General features: G+C 47.4%; 1 protein-coding gene and 1 long non-coding RNA gene across 2 annotated transcripts; both read left to right on the plus strand.

Moving 5' to 3' along the window:
* Positions 1 to 270: 270 nt before the first annotated feature.
* sult5a1 (sulfotransferase family 5A, member 1) lies at positions 271 to 2280 on the plus strand. Its single transcript, XM_086144461.1, has 6 exons — positions 271 to 468; positions 545 to 756; positions 822 to 948; positions 1016 to 1113; positions 1220 to 1400; positions 1747 to 2280. Exons 1-6 carry the CDS (start codon positions 330 to 332, stop codon positions 1935 to 1937), a joined length of 948 nt encoding a protein of 315 aa, XP_086000587.1. The 5' UTR covers positions 271 to 329; the 3' UTR covers positions 1938 to 2280.
* Positions 2281 to 3518: 1238 nt separating this feature from the next.
* Positions 3519 to 4806, plus strand: LOC147236032 (uncharacterized). The gene is made up of 2 exons (XR_015105974.1): positions 3519 to 3631; positions 4151 to 4806. It is a non-coding gene; the product is annotated as an uncharacterized LOC147236032 (long non-coding RNA).
* The last annotated feature ends 10551 nt before the right edge of the window (positions 4807 to 15357 follow it).

A 15357-nucleotide genomic window follows, 5' to 3' on the forward strand; every position in this document is an offset into this window, starting at 1 on the left:
TCATCCAGCCTCCCTCCATCTTATCGGTTTGCTTTCTGTCTGGCCGACAGAAGCCGGAGGAAAACAAAGGACAGAAAACAAGACCCGACCCGTTTGTGTGTGGCAGCCTGTTTCCTCACATCTCCACACCTCCGCTTCCTTCCGTGAAGAACCAGACGGAACTTCAGCGGCAAGTATTTCTTGAAACACGAAACCTTGCCTTCTACATTTCCTCTTCCACAAACAGCCGGTCCTGCGGCGAGGCCGGGGGCGGAGCTTGGAGCTCGGAGAGGAGTTCGGAGAGGAGCTCAGACGAGAGAGTCTGAGGACGCTCGCCGAGGAGCGAGAACATGGCCAGGCTGGACGTCACCGAGGTGTTTCACGGTATCAAGTTCCCCGGACACCTGCACACTCAGGAGTCCCTGCAGCTCGCCACCGGCTTCGCGTTCCAGGACAGCGACGTCGTCATCGTCTCCTACCCGAAGTCAGGTGAGGCGCGACGCGGCCGGCGGAGGCGGCGGGACGTCCGGGGGCGGAGCTTCTGACCGGGCCGGCTCTCCTGCAGGCACCACCTGGATGCAGCAGATGGTGACCCTGATCTGCAGCGGCGGCGACCCTCAGGTGTCCCTGACGGTCCCCAGCTGGCAGCGCCTGCCGTGGCTGGAGCATTATTACTGCGCCGCCGTCCTGCAGGCGTCCTCCTTCGAGCCTCGGGTTCTGACCAGCCACCTGCCGTCCCGCCTGCTGCTGCCGGCCCTGCGGGGCTCACGGGCCAAGGTCAGCGCTCGCGCTCCCGCTCGCCGGCCGGCCGACAAGCCCTGGCCTTCTCTCCTGTCTTGCAGGTGGTCTACCTGAGCAGGAACCCCAAAGACGTGCTGGTGTCCTTCTACCACTTTCACAAGATGGCCAACTTCCTGCCGGACGCCGGCGCCTTCCCGCAGTTCCTGACGCAGTTCGTGGAAGGCGAAGGTACGTCGGCGCGGCGCCTCTCCGAACGCCGCCGTCCTCGCCGTCCTGACGTGTTGACGTGTCGCAGTAAACTACGGCTCCTGGTTCGACCACGTCGGAGGCTGGCTGGCTCAGCGCGGGACCATGGAGACTCTTCTCCACGTCACCTATGAGGAGATGTCCCTGGTGAGGACCCCTTCCGGCGCGTTCAGATGTTTCACCCGCGACCGTCCTCGGCCTTCTGAAAGGAACGTCGAGAATTTGCATTGAAGCTTGCGATGGGCTCTCCTAGGACCTCCACGGCACCATCAGGAGGCTGAGCTCCTTCCTCCAGCGCCACCTGCAGGAGGAGCAGGTGAACAGCTGCGCCCGCCACTGCAGCTTCAGCAGCATGAGAGACAACCAGATGGTCAACTACACCCTGGTGGACCAGAAGATCATGGACCACAGCAGGAGCTCCTTCATGAGGAGGGGTGAGTGTGTTGCCGTCACGGTCGCGGGCGTCACGTCGCTCTTCGGTCCGCTTGCGAGGAAAGTGACTGAGGCGGAGATTTGAAGAAGGTGATCCGCGTGAAACTGTGAGGGTGGGAGGGCAGAAGGTCCTGGAGCCCAGAAGGTGTTTGAACCTGGGCCAGATTCTCCACGGCTGGAGGGTCGGAAAACTCTTCGGTGTGAGAGCTTCGTCTTGAGCCAAAGGGTGACTGCGTTTCAGTCCGTCAGAAACCTTCACAGACGGGCCAATCAGGGGGACGGGGGGGCAGAGTCTTCATTATTCTGTGGAGAACGAAGACGAAGATGAAGACGTCCGTGTGTTTGCAGGGAAGGTCGGCGACTGGAAGAACATGTTCTCAGAGGAGCAGGATCGATATTTCCAAGGCGTCCTGGACTCAAAGATGCATGACTGGGCTTTGGAGTTTGTGTGGGAGGAGCCGGAGCAGGAGAACCAGGAGAACCAGGAGGACCGGGAGGAACCCGCTGAGGAGCGGGAGGCTCTCCCAGGCTCCGTGTGAGATGCTCCAACCTCCCTGGGCGAAGCTCCACAGCAGAGGGTCAGAGTGGTCTTTCCTGTTCACGGTCACCTCCAATGTAGGACATGAAGTGTTCATGGAGCTCCAAGCTCTGCGTGACCTTTGTGTCCGGGACGGAAGACCCGACCCGGCGGAACCCGATCGAACCCGGTTCCGCCGGTGTCGGGACTTCCCGGTCGGCCGGTCCGACGGCACGTTCGGCGCCTTCCTGGCCGGGACGGTGACTGTGGAGAAGATCTGCTGATGGAGCCAAAGATCCTTATCTCCAGCTTTTACTGTGACTTATCTGATGGAGCATCACAATAAACCTGGAACTGGAAAAACACCAGAGCGGTCTGAAGTTCACTGAGCTCAGCGGGCACACACACACACACACACACACACACACACGCACACACACACACGCACACACGCACACACACGCACACACGCGCGCACACGCGCGCGCACACACGCACGCACGCACACACGCGAACACACACACGCACACACACACGAACACACACGAACACACACACATACGCATCCGTTTAATGCCTGTGGAGGAAGAGGAGCCTCCCAGGAGGAAGACCTGCATCAAGACCTGCAGCAAGACCTGCAGCAAGACCTGCACCCAGCAGCGCACACGTCTTCGGCGGAAGTGGTTAATGTTTCGCGCCGCTCGCCGTTGCTTAGCAACTTCCCGCCGGTTCAAACCGCAGCGCCAGGAGAACCAAGAGCGCAGGTCACGTGCTTCGCACTCGTCCAATGGCGGCGCTCCGATGTCCGCTCACTTCCGGTCTGCAGACGCGCGCTTCCGCCAACACTTCGGCAGATGCCGCACAGATTACTCCGGCGGGGAGAGTACTCCTCCCGCAGGTAACGCGTTACCCGTCATCAACACAGGGCTCGGGTCCGGACCAGAACCCGGACCAGAACCCGGTCAGATGAAAGCAGGTGATTGGCTGAGGGTCAGATGGAGGCAGGTGATTGGCTGAGGATGGAGGCAGGCGATTGGCTGAGGGTCAGAGGGAGGCAGGTGATTGGCTGAGGGTCAGATGGAGGCGTGTGATTGGCTGAGGGTCAGGTGGAAGCAGGTTCAAAATTCAAAGTGTTTGTTTTGACGTGTTCAGTCTGGAAACGTGTTTCTTCAACACAATGACAGACTAAACCTGCCTTCCGCAGTGTAGCCAGAAAGGTCTGGCTACATGATTATTGTTAAAAATAATAATATTGTAGCCAGAAAGGTCTGGCTACATTATTGTTATTAAAAATAATAATAATGAGTAGACATCATGATAATAGTCATAAACCCTTTATGAATCCCCGTGGGGAAATTGGTTCTCTGGTTCTCTGTCATGGATGACCCGTGAGCGTCGGTCGGCCGGGGGAGCGGCGAGGCCTTTGGCACGTCACACACACACACACACACACACACACACACACACACACACACACTGGGACGATCCGGGAAGCCGCCCAGGAACGTTCGGCTGCGAGGACGATGACCCGACCTGCGGCGCCGCCCCCGTAGCGCCGGATAGGCTGCGGCCCGGGGGAGGAGGCGAGCTGGACCAGGAGTCAGTGAAAGGCAGGAGAAAGACTGGCTCCACGATCCACCGTGGACCTCGAAGTCCGGAACCAGACAGAAAACACTCCTCTTGGAGCTTCTCATCAGGCCGGAGGAGTGATTTATGGTCTCATTTTTGTATTTCTTATATTTTAAATGGCATCATATTGGATGGATTATTTAATGATTGATAATTTAATATAAAATGAATCATGACAACAAAAATAATAAATAAAAATAAAAGAATGGGTGACAGAGAATTTATCATTTATGATAATGATATAAACAATATTGTTTTTTGTTTATTTTAATCATAATATAATTCATCTAGAATAATTAATATAATAAAATGTTCTTTTAAAATTAGAGTAGTTTTTATTGTGAAAGTAATTTTAAAGTATTGTAACATCATGTCTTTATATGATAAGCGTAATATAGCAATGCTAGTTGTGTTACTTTTATTTGTTATTATTTTACGCATTATTTGAATCACTATAGTTGTAAAATGACGTACCTATAAATGCAAAAATGATTGTCTTCTTGAAATGAAAATGTGGGAAAGAAGAGGGGAATGAATGGATGTCAATTGATGAAGAATGTACATTTTTATTTTGTTGTATCTTCTCCTTTGGTCTTTTCCCTTCAGGGTCTCCACAGTGAATCCACCTTCTCCATCTCACCCTGGTCTTTGGATCCTCCTCTCTCATACCAACCACCTTCATATCCTCTCTCACTACGTCCATCGGTCTTCTCTCTGGTCTTCCTCTAGACCTCCACTTCAAGCATCCGACTGCCAATGTATTCACTGTCCATGACCCAACCTTCTCTGACCTTCTCTCCAAAACATCTAACATGTGCTGTTCCTCTGATGGACTCATTCCTGATCCTCTCCATCCTGGTCGCTCCCAAAGAGAACCTCATCATCTTCATCTCTGCAACTTCCAGCTCTGCCTCCTGTCTTTTGGTCATTGTCAGTGTTTGTAGAACATCTCACCTGTGTCTCCTCTACCTTTTCTTTCCTTCTGGCTGATGTTCTTCTATCTCTTGGTACCCCTGACACTTTTCTCCACCCATTCCAACCTTGAACTCGTCTCTTCACCTCTTCTCCACACTCTCCGCTGCTCTGGACCAGAGGTGGGCAAACTTTTTGGTTCAGGAGCCGCATGGACTTTTAAAATTTGACAGACGGGCCGGGACAGCACAAGAAACGATACATGTAAAAAAAGCATTCATCAACAGAACATATCAGACTCGTCTGATATTTGCTTTGAAAATAAAACCAGCTTGGTTTGAAGGCTCTGATGTTTGTTTGCATTTGAAGCACAAACCGGTTTTTCCCTTGTAGCTTCACATGCAGCTCATTCATGTGTGTCAGGATGTCCACAGTGAAGGCTAAATCACAAAGCCAATTTGTCATTCAGCTCAGGAAGATTCTCAAGTCGCCCCTAAAATGAAATAATCTCCTGTTCGAGCTCCAACATTCATTGATCCAATCATTCAGTCATTCACATCAAGTATGAATTCTGTACCAACCTTTGGCGGGCCGGATTAAAAAGACCAACGGGCCGGATGTGGCCCCTGGGCCATAGTTTGCCAAACCCTGCTCTGGACTGTTGACCCCAAGTACCTGAAATCCTCCAGCTTCTTGATCTCCACTCCCTGTAGCCTCACCGTTCCACCCGAGTTCTTCTCAGTCACACACATATATTCTGTCTTGCTGCGACTAACTTTCATTCCTCTCCTTTCCAGAGCATACCTCCACCTCTCTAGATGTTCCTCTATCTGTTTTCTGCACTCACGACAGATCACAGTGTCATCTGCAAACATCATGGTCCATGGAGATCCCTGTCTAACCTCATCTGTCACCAATGCAAACAAGAAGGGGCTCAGAGCTGATCCCTGATGGAGTCCCACCTCCACCTTGAACTTCTCTGTTACCCCTACAGCACACCTCACCACTGTCTCACAGCGAGCATACATGTCCTGCACCAGTCTAACATACTTCTCTGCCACTCCAGACTTCCTCATACAATACCAGAGCTCCTCTCTTGGCACCCTGTCATATGCTTTTTCTAGGTCTACAAAAACACAATGCAGCTCCCTCTGGCCTTCTCTGTACTTTTCTGTTAGCATTCTCAACACAAATACTGCATCTGTAGTACTCTTCCTAGGCATGAAGCCATACTGCTGTTCACAAATGCTGACTCCTGCTCTCAGTCTAGTTTCCACTACTCTTTCCCATAACTTCATTGTATGGCTCATCAACTTTATCCCTCTATAGTTGCCACAATTCTGCACATCCCCTTTATTCTTAAAAATAGGCACCATCACGCTTTGTCTCCATTCTTCAGGCATCTTCTCACTCTCTAAGATCCTGTTGAATAATCTAGTCAGAAAATCTACCGCTGCCTCTCCAAGACACTTCCACACCTCCACAGGTAGATCATCAGGACCAACTGCTTTTCCACTCTTCATCCTCTTCAATGCTTTCCTCACTTCACTTTAACTCATCTCTGCTACTTTGTGGTCTACAATAGTCCCCTCTTCTACCCTTGCCTCTCTTTCATTTTCCACATTCATTAGCTGTTCAAAGTACAATATATTTCCCTCTCCATCCTTAATCACCCGGACCTGTTGTATTTATTTTGCTGTGTATTTTTTATCTATTTCTTAATTAGCTTTAAATCGTTATTTAAATGATCTATCGCAATTATTATGGTACATCAGACAAACATCCGCATGCCAATTTAAGGATCTAGATGTTTGTCCAGGATGAGTTTCTTCTCCGTGCCCATTTATTTCTCAGTGATGGATCTGACTTGAAACAAAGACATGAGGAAGGAATGGTCTCTCCCAGCTCTTTATTTTGAAGGGGTGTGTGCAGGAGGTGTGAGCATCCTGTGCCCCCCCCCCAACACACACACACACACACACCACACACACACACACACACAGATAACACACACACACTCACCAGCCTGGAGACAGCAGACCGTCCAAGGGCCCGATCACGGGGTCGCTTTGACCCCGGCAGAGCCAGAGGCTGCTGGGCACGTGATGTCACCAAGAGTGTGTGTGTGTGTGTGTGTGTGTGTGTGTGAGAGAGAGAGAGAGTATGAGAGTGTGGGTGTGGTAGAAGCCACAGAATCAGCTGACATCATCTTCCTCAGCTGTCATGACATGATGATGCTGATCTGTTTTGAAGAGGAGGCTAGGATGCCCCCCCCCCTCCCCCGCCGGGAACAACTGAAGGCTTGGTGAGAGGTGTGTGTCTCAGCTGTGGAGGGTGGCCTGGAAGGTTGGACCTCCTCTTTGTGGAGATCCTGAGAAGTCCACCATCCCAACAGCCTCCAGTGGAGAGCAGCTCCAGAGAGCTGGGCTGCAGCTCCAGTGTGACATGAAGATCTCGCCTCCTCCTTCAACCAGGCAGAGCCGTAGGACGGCAAGGGGGGAGACCAGGATGGAGACAGAGAGTGTGTGTGTGTGTGTGTGTGTGTGTGTGTGTGTGTGTGTGCGCTTATGCATGTGTGTGTGTGTGTGTGTGTGTGAGTGTGAGTGTGAGTGTGCACACGTTGAATCACCATCTCCACTGACACACCTCCTTCGGTCCAAGCACTGATTCCCATCCAGGGAGTGTGTAATGCAGGTCTTCAGTGTGCAGCTCTGTCAGCCTGCAGTCAGGGCTCTCCGTCACGCACTCAGCTGTGCACGCAAAGACATGCGCATGCACACACACTCACACTCACACACACACTCTCACATTCAGGCATGTGAGAAACCACTTCACACCTTGGTTTGTGTGAGGCATCAGCTCCAGTGAGGGCGAGGAGGGTGAAGGGTGAGGCTGGAGTCACTGAAAACACACAAGTGCTACATGCTATACTACATGCTATACTACATGCTATACTACATCCAACAAACATACATTCAAGATTCAAGATACAGTCCAGAAAAGAGCTTCCCTGTACAAAGGAATTCTGACTTTGCTGTCCGGAGTGCATTGGGACGTGTGCTGGCAGAAGAGTGTAAACATTGTTATAAATATGAAGTTATGTGAAGATTGCAAATACACCTGAGTGCAGCTTGGTGGGCAACACACAAAGTGCAGCTGCAAGGATGACTGCAAATCCAGTGGCAGTAGATACATACATACATACATACATACATACATAAGTACATGCATACATACATACATAAGTACATACATACATACAGACATACGTACGTACGTACGTACATACATACATACATAAGTACATACATACATACAGACATACATACGTACGTACATACATACATACGCAAGTACATACATACATACAGACATACATACATACATAAGTACATACATACATACATACATGCATACATACATACATAAGTACATACATACAGACATACGTACGTACGTACATACATACATACATACATACGTACGTACGTACGTACATACATACATAAGTACATACATACATACAGACATCCATACGTACAGACATACATACATACATACATAAGTGCATACATACATACAGACATACATACGTACGTACATACATACATATATACATACATGCATACATACATACATACATACACACACACATATATACACACATACATGCATACATACATGCATACATACACATATGCATACATACATACACACATTCATACATACACGTACACACATACATATAAATATACATACATATATACACACATATACTGTAAATACATACATGCACACTTGTGTACATACATACATACATGTGTATATACATACATACATACATACAGACATTTATAAATAAATCTATACATACATACATAAATACACGCATAAACACGTGTATACATTTGTACATGCATACATACACACGCATACATACATTCATAAATGCATGCAAAAATCCATCCATACATACACAGCTACACACACACGTTCATACATACTCCTATACATACATAAATACAGAGCGAGGTGCGCTGAGGTTGATGGCTGCCGAGGCACTGACGCCATCAGTCAGATTTACAAACATGAACCTACAGAGAAGCTTATTCATCATTTTATTGGCAGCAGTTGACGGGTTTTGTTTAAAATATCATATCTTCATTCTTTACATATACAAACTGTAGCGTAGAAAAAAAGCACATTTATAAAAAAACGTTATTATCTCTTACCTTTACTTATAAATGAAGTCCGTGCGCTGCTCCTGAAGAAAAGCATCGATAACTTGCTTGCAGAAGTCTTCCTTCTCTTTCTTCAGTTTAAAAGTCTCAATGGAAATCACTGCAGTTTAGACAGTCGTCCTCGATCGGTGCTGTTCCAACTGTATGTTTTGAGTTTTTTCAGTGCTCAGAATGATGCAGGCATAGCTGGAGCGGTGACCACCGGCCGGAGCAAATTTGTCTCCTCAGGAACAGTTTGAATGAGATCCCTCTGGACCAGAAAGTGGAGAAGCTGCCCAGGAAATTTACATTCATCCCCCAGCGTTTGTGAGCTACACAGCCCCATGAGATCAGCAAAAAATAACTGGATGGCTGCACTTGACTTGCTAACTGTTTACTGTAGCTTGCTATTGCTAATTGTATTATTCTGTAGCCGAGTAGTAAGAAGGATCCCTGGGATCAGCGGCGCCCCCTAACATGAGGCACCGTCACTGCCTGCCTCACTTCATGTCTCTTCACAGTCGTTCCATGAATACGAGAAACACGTTACCGTTGTTGACGAAAAACTCTGTTGGTGACATCCACAGAGACAGCACTACGGTCTCAGTGCCGAGCATGCTAGCACAGTTAGCAGAATCGTACAATCCATAGTGGGCTCAGCTGGTTGAGGAGTCACCACAGGTCTTCATAATGTGAATTGTTTTTCCAATTATTTTGAAAAAAGTAAAATAAAAATTGTGAGGGTAAGTGGATAATGACTTTATAGAACAAATCACTAAGTAAATATAACCACTTATCTTATTTTTTAATTTTGCATTTTTTGCATATATACACACATACATATATACACATAAACATACATACATACACACATAAACACAAAATATGCATACATACATACATACATACATACTGACATACATACATATATACATACATACTGAAACACAGACACACATACATAAATGCATACATACACACATACATACATACATACATACACACACATGCATACATATATACATACATACATACATACATACACTTTTACATACATACATACATACCCAAACATATACAAACATGCATATCTACACATACATACATACACTTTTACATCCATACCTATATACATACATACTCACACACACATACACACACACATACATACATATATACAAACATATATACATAAACACACACACAAATACATATATACACTTTTACAAACATACATACATACATATATACATGCAAACATACATGCACTTATACATACATACATACATACATAGATACATATTCATACATACATGCACTTATTCATACATACATACATACATACTCACACACACATTCATACATACACACGAACATACATACATCCATATACTTTTACATAAATACATAGACACACACACACACATACAAACATTACATTACATTACATTACATTACATTGCATTTGGCAGATGCTTTTATCCAAAGCGACTTACAATAGAGGACATAGGGACTGCAAATACACTTGCAAATACATGATGCACAGCAAACATACATACCTACATACATATATACACATACACATAGGCGCACACACACACACACACACACACACATGCATACATACATAGAGTCATACCCACATAATAATTTATCATTTATTGATTTGCGTGTGCGTTGAGCAGGAAGGCGGGCTCCAAAAACATAATATTATCTATTACTGTTATGTTTTTATTTGAAACTCTGGCACAGCAATTTCCTTCGGGATAAATAAAGTTGTTCTCATCTCATCTCATCTCATCTCATCTCATCTCATCTCATCTCATGTGCTGCTCAGCACGAGGAGACACGCATCCAAGCCACGTCGTGCACGGCTGAACATACATGTTTGCACGGCTACATAGAGACATGTTACCTGCTCCAGATGCAGGGTTTCCTGACATGTTTCATATTTGTATGTGTGTGTATGTATACACATACACATATATATATATATACATATACATATGTGTGTATATTCAGACATACATATGCAAACAAAATGTACACATACACCTACAGTTCATTTACTTTTTTCTAACAAATGAATTGAAATACTGTTTCATGTTTGTAATGTATTTTTTCTTAGTTATTGATAAGGCCCTTCTGACGCTGAGAACTGATCAGATCTATTCAATGATTTAAACATAAACAACTGAAAAAAATGAGTCCGAAAAAAACGAGGCAACATTTTGTGATGTTCATTTTGACTTTATTCTTATTCTTATTATTGGTCATCGCCATGACAACCAGCCTGAGTCCGAGCCGAGGAACCCAGGAACTCATGAACTCAAATACCCAGGAACCCAAGGACCCAAAACCCAGTAACCCAAGAATACAGGAACCCAAGAAACCAAGAACCCTGGAACCCAAGAACCCAAGAACCCAAGAACAAAAGAACCCTGGAACCCAAGAACCCCAAAACTCAAGAGCCCAGAACCCAAAACCCCAAGAAACCAAGAACATTGGAACCCAGGAACCAAAAAAAACAAGAACTCAGGAACCCAAGAACCCAGGAGCCCAGGAACCCAGGAGCCCAAGAATTCCAAAACTCAAGAACCGAAGGGCCAAGGAACCTAAGAACCCAGGAACCCAGGAACCAAGAACTCCAAAACTCAAGAACTCAAGAACCCAAAAACTCAAGAAACCACGAACATTGGAACTCAAGAGCCCAAAAACCCAAGTACACAGGAACCCAAAAACTGAAGAACTCAAGAACCAAAGGGCCCAGGAACCTAAGAACCAAGGAATCCAAGGACTCAGAACCCAAGACGGCAAAAACCCACAAACCCAAGAACCCAGGACTCTGGAACCCAAGAAACCAAGTACCCAAAATCCAAGAACCCAAGAACCAAAACGCAGGACTCAAAGAACCAAGAACACAGGAAGCCAAGGAACCTAAGATCCCCAAAACTCAAGAACCCAAGAACCCAAGAACCAAAAACCCCAAGACCTGGAACCCAAAGACTCAGAACCAAGGAACCCAAGAACCCAAAAACCCAAGAACCCCAAAACATAGGAACCCAATAAACCGAGAACCCTGGGGCCAAGGAACCCAAGAACTCAAGAACACAATGACCCAAGAACTCAAAAACTCAAAAACTCAAGATCCCAAGAACCCAAGAATCCGAGGGCCCAAAACCCAGGAACCCGATGACCCAAGAATTAAAGAACCCAGGAACTCAAGAACACAACGAACTCAAAAACTCAAAAACTCAAGAACCCAAGAAACCAAGAACATTGGAACCCAAGAACCAAAAAAACAAGAACCCAAGAACTCAGGAACCCAAGAAACCGAGAACCCAAGAAGCCAAGAAGCCAAGAACATAGGAGCCCAATAAACCAAGAAACCAGGGACCAAGGAACCCAGGAACCCAAGAACACAATGATCCAAGAACTCAAGGACCCAAGAACTCAGGAACTGAAAAACTAAAAAAACTCAAAACCTCAAGAACTCGAGACCCAGGAACCCAGGAACCCAAGAACCCAAGTATCCAAGGACCCAAAACCAAGGAACTCAAGAACCCAGGAACCCAAGAATCCAAGAACCAAGGAACCCAAGGACTCAGAGCCACAGTACCCCAGGTCCCTAGAACCCAAGAACCCAAGAACACAGGAACCCAAGAACTCAAGAACCGAAAGACCCAGGAACCCAAGAACCAAGGAACCAGTAACCCAAGAACACAGGAACCTGAGGAACTCAAGAACCCTAAAACTCAAGAACCCAAGAGCCTAAAAACTCAAGAAACCAAGAACATTGGAACCCAAAAACCCAGAACCCAGAACCCATGACTCCGAGGACCCAAAACCCAGGAACCCAAGGACTCAGAACCCAAGACCCAAAGAACCGGAGAACCCGAGGACCCAAAACCCAGCAACTCAAGAACCCAGGAACCAAAGAAACCAAGTACCTAAAACCTAAGAACCCAAGGACCCAAAATGAGGACTCAAAGAACCAAGAACAAAAGAACCCAAGGAACCTAAGAACCCCAAAACTCAAGAACCCTAGATCCCTAGAACCCTAGAACCCTAGAACCGAAGAACCGAAGAACCGAAGAACCGAAGAACCAAAAACCCACAAACCCAAGGACTCAAGGACCTGGAACCCAGGGACTTTGAACCCAGGATCCCAATAACCGGAGAACCCAAGAACCTGGAAGCCAGGAAATCAAGACCCCAGGAAACCAAGATCCCAAAAAACTTAAGAACCCAAGAACTCAGGAACCCAAGGATCTAAGAAACCAAGAACATAGGAGTCCAAGAAACCAAGAACCCAGGGACCAAGGCACCCAGGAACCCAAGAACCCGAGAACCCAAGAACCCAAGAACTCAAGACACAGTGATGCAAGAACCCAAGAACCCAGGAACCCAGGAACCCAAGAACCCAAGAACTCAAAAACTCAAAAACTCAAAAACTCAAAAACTCAAGACCCAAGATCCCAAAACCCAGGAACCCGATGACTCAAGAATTAAAAAACCCAGGAACCCAAGAAGCTAAAAACCCCAAGGACCCAAAACGAAGACCCAAGGAACCAAAGAACCCCAAAACTCAAGAACCCAAGAACCCTAGAACCCAAAACCCAGGAACCCAAGGACCCAAGGGCCTGGAACCCAAGGACTCAGAACCCAGGACAACCGGAGAACACAAGGACCAAAAACCCAGAAAATCAAGACCCCAGGAACCCAAGAACCCAAGGAACTTAAGAACACAAGAACACAGGAACCCAAGAACCCAAGAACTCAAAAACTCCAAAATTTGAAAACTAAAAAACTCAAGAACTCAAGAACACAAGAACTCAAGACCCAAGATTCCAAGAACCCAAGATCCCAAGAACTCAAGAATGCAAGGACCCAAAACCAAGGAACCCAATGACCCGAGAATTAAATAACCCGGGAACCCAAGAAACCAAGTACCCCAAAAACCCAAGGACCCAAAATGGAGACCCAAAGAACCAATAACACAGGAACCAAGGAACCTAAGAACCCCAAAACTCAAGAACCCAAGAACCCTCGATTCCAAGAGCAGATAAACCCAAGAACTCATGAGCCGAGAGACCCATGAACCCAAGAACACAGGAACCCGAGGAGCTCAAGAACCCAGGAACCCAAGAACCCAAAAACTCAAGAAACCAAGAACATTGGAACCCAAGAACCCAAGAACCCAAAAACCTAAGAACCCAGAACCCTGGAACCCATGACTCCAAGGACCCAAAACCCTGGAACCAAAGGACACAAGAACCCAAGGACTCAGAACCCAAGACCCCAAGAACCGGAGAACCCGAGGACCCAAAATCCAGCAACTCAAGAACCCGGGAACCAAAGAAACCAAGTAACCAAAACCCAAGAACCCAAGGACCCAAAATGAGGACTCAAAGAACTCAAGAACTCAAGAACTCAAGACCCAAGAACCCAAGAATGCAAGGACCAAAAACCTAGGAACCCAATGACTCAAGAATTAAAGAACCCAGCGACCCAAGAAACCAAGTCCCTAAAAACCCAAGGACCCAAAATGAGGAAAAATGTGTTGGAACAACATTTCCTTTTCCTCCCTCCTGATATTTCTATCATCCAAAAGTCATCCAGGGTCCATGAAGACGGATCTTCAGAAAATAGGATAAAGAATGGAATTTTGGAATCACGGTCCTAAAAACAGGATCCGGTTTTTACCCGACGAAATGCGGATAATAAAAATATTGTCTTGCGTCGTCACACGGTTGTTCCTCCATGGATGTGATGGTCGCTTTGCATCATCTCCTCCTCCGTTCTCCGCTCATCATCTCTATCATCATCATCTCCAGTGGAGCGGCAGCTCAGAAGAACCATGACGTAAGAACCCGAGCAGAGCGAAGCCCAGAAGAGGAGGAGAACGGAGGAGAGCGACGCCCGGGATCAGGCTACTTCCTGGAGACGCACCTTCTCCTCTCCGGTCTCCGGTCCACGGCCTCATCTGAGGTGGAAAAGTCAACAAGGACGTTTCCTGGAGACGCAGCAGAGCAGCTGAGTGCGGCAGCTTATCAGCTACGAGCGCCGGCTGTGCAAACCTTCTTGCCTGCTCCGAGATCCTCCTGCAGGCCCTGGACGGCTGCTGGGTGCCACGCCGACGGGGAAAGAACTCAGATCTCAGCGTCCGTCTTTGAACCATCAAGACCTCCTTGGGGTCGGCAGGTCCCGGCCCGGAGGGTTGGACGGCCCCGACCTGATCCGGGAGCCGGTCCCGGCGGCAGGAACTCGCTCGACCCGGTCGGTCCGGTGAGACGGGCGGACGCTAACGGCCCCTGACAGGGTATTAATATTTGAGAGGGCGCTCAGGAGAACCCTCAGGAGAACCCTCAGGAGAACCCTCAGGAGAACCCTCCTCCCACACACCGGCCCGTGAACCCGCTCCTCCGCTCGAACCCCCGGGAGCGCAGCGGGGGCTTCAGGTTCCACGAAGCCGAAGCTCGGATTTTCTGCTCAACGTTTGATACCTCCGCGTTTTACAGATTTGAACTTGAAAACAGTGTTTTTCTTTGTCGTTCTTTCCCTGAATGTAAAACGGCGTCCCTGGCGCCGCCACCGGCGCCGCCACCGGCGCCCTGGCACCTTTGCACCGCAATTATCGGTGATTTGCATTCCTCGTTTCTTTTTATTTTCTGTGTCTGT

Source organism: Fistularia commersonii, chromosome 3 (assembly GCF_037954325.1).
Source record: "Fistularia commersonii isolate RoL2024-O1a breed Wild chromosome 3, RoL_Fcom_v1.0, whole genome shotgun sequence".
Lineage (NCBI taxonomy): Eukaryota > Metazoa > Chordata > Actinopteri > Syngnathiformes > Fistulariidae > Fistularia > Fistularia commersonii.

Bases quoted from the DNA above. Each gene is read 5' to 3' on its own strand.
- sult5a1 (XM_086144461.1), top strand. From the start codon at position 330: ATGGCCAGGCTGGACGTCACCGAGGTGTTTCACGGTATCAAGTTCCCC. The intron at 469-544 runs GTGAGGCGCGAC...GCTCTCCTGCAG, and splicing joins CGTCTCCTACCCGAAGTCAG to GCACCACCTGGATGCAGCAG. The intron at 757-821 runs GTCAGCGCTCGC...CCTGTCTTGCAG, and splicing joins TGCGGGGCTCACGGGCCAAG to GTGGTCTACCTGAGCAGGAA.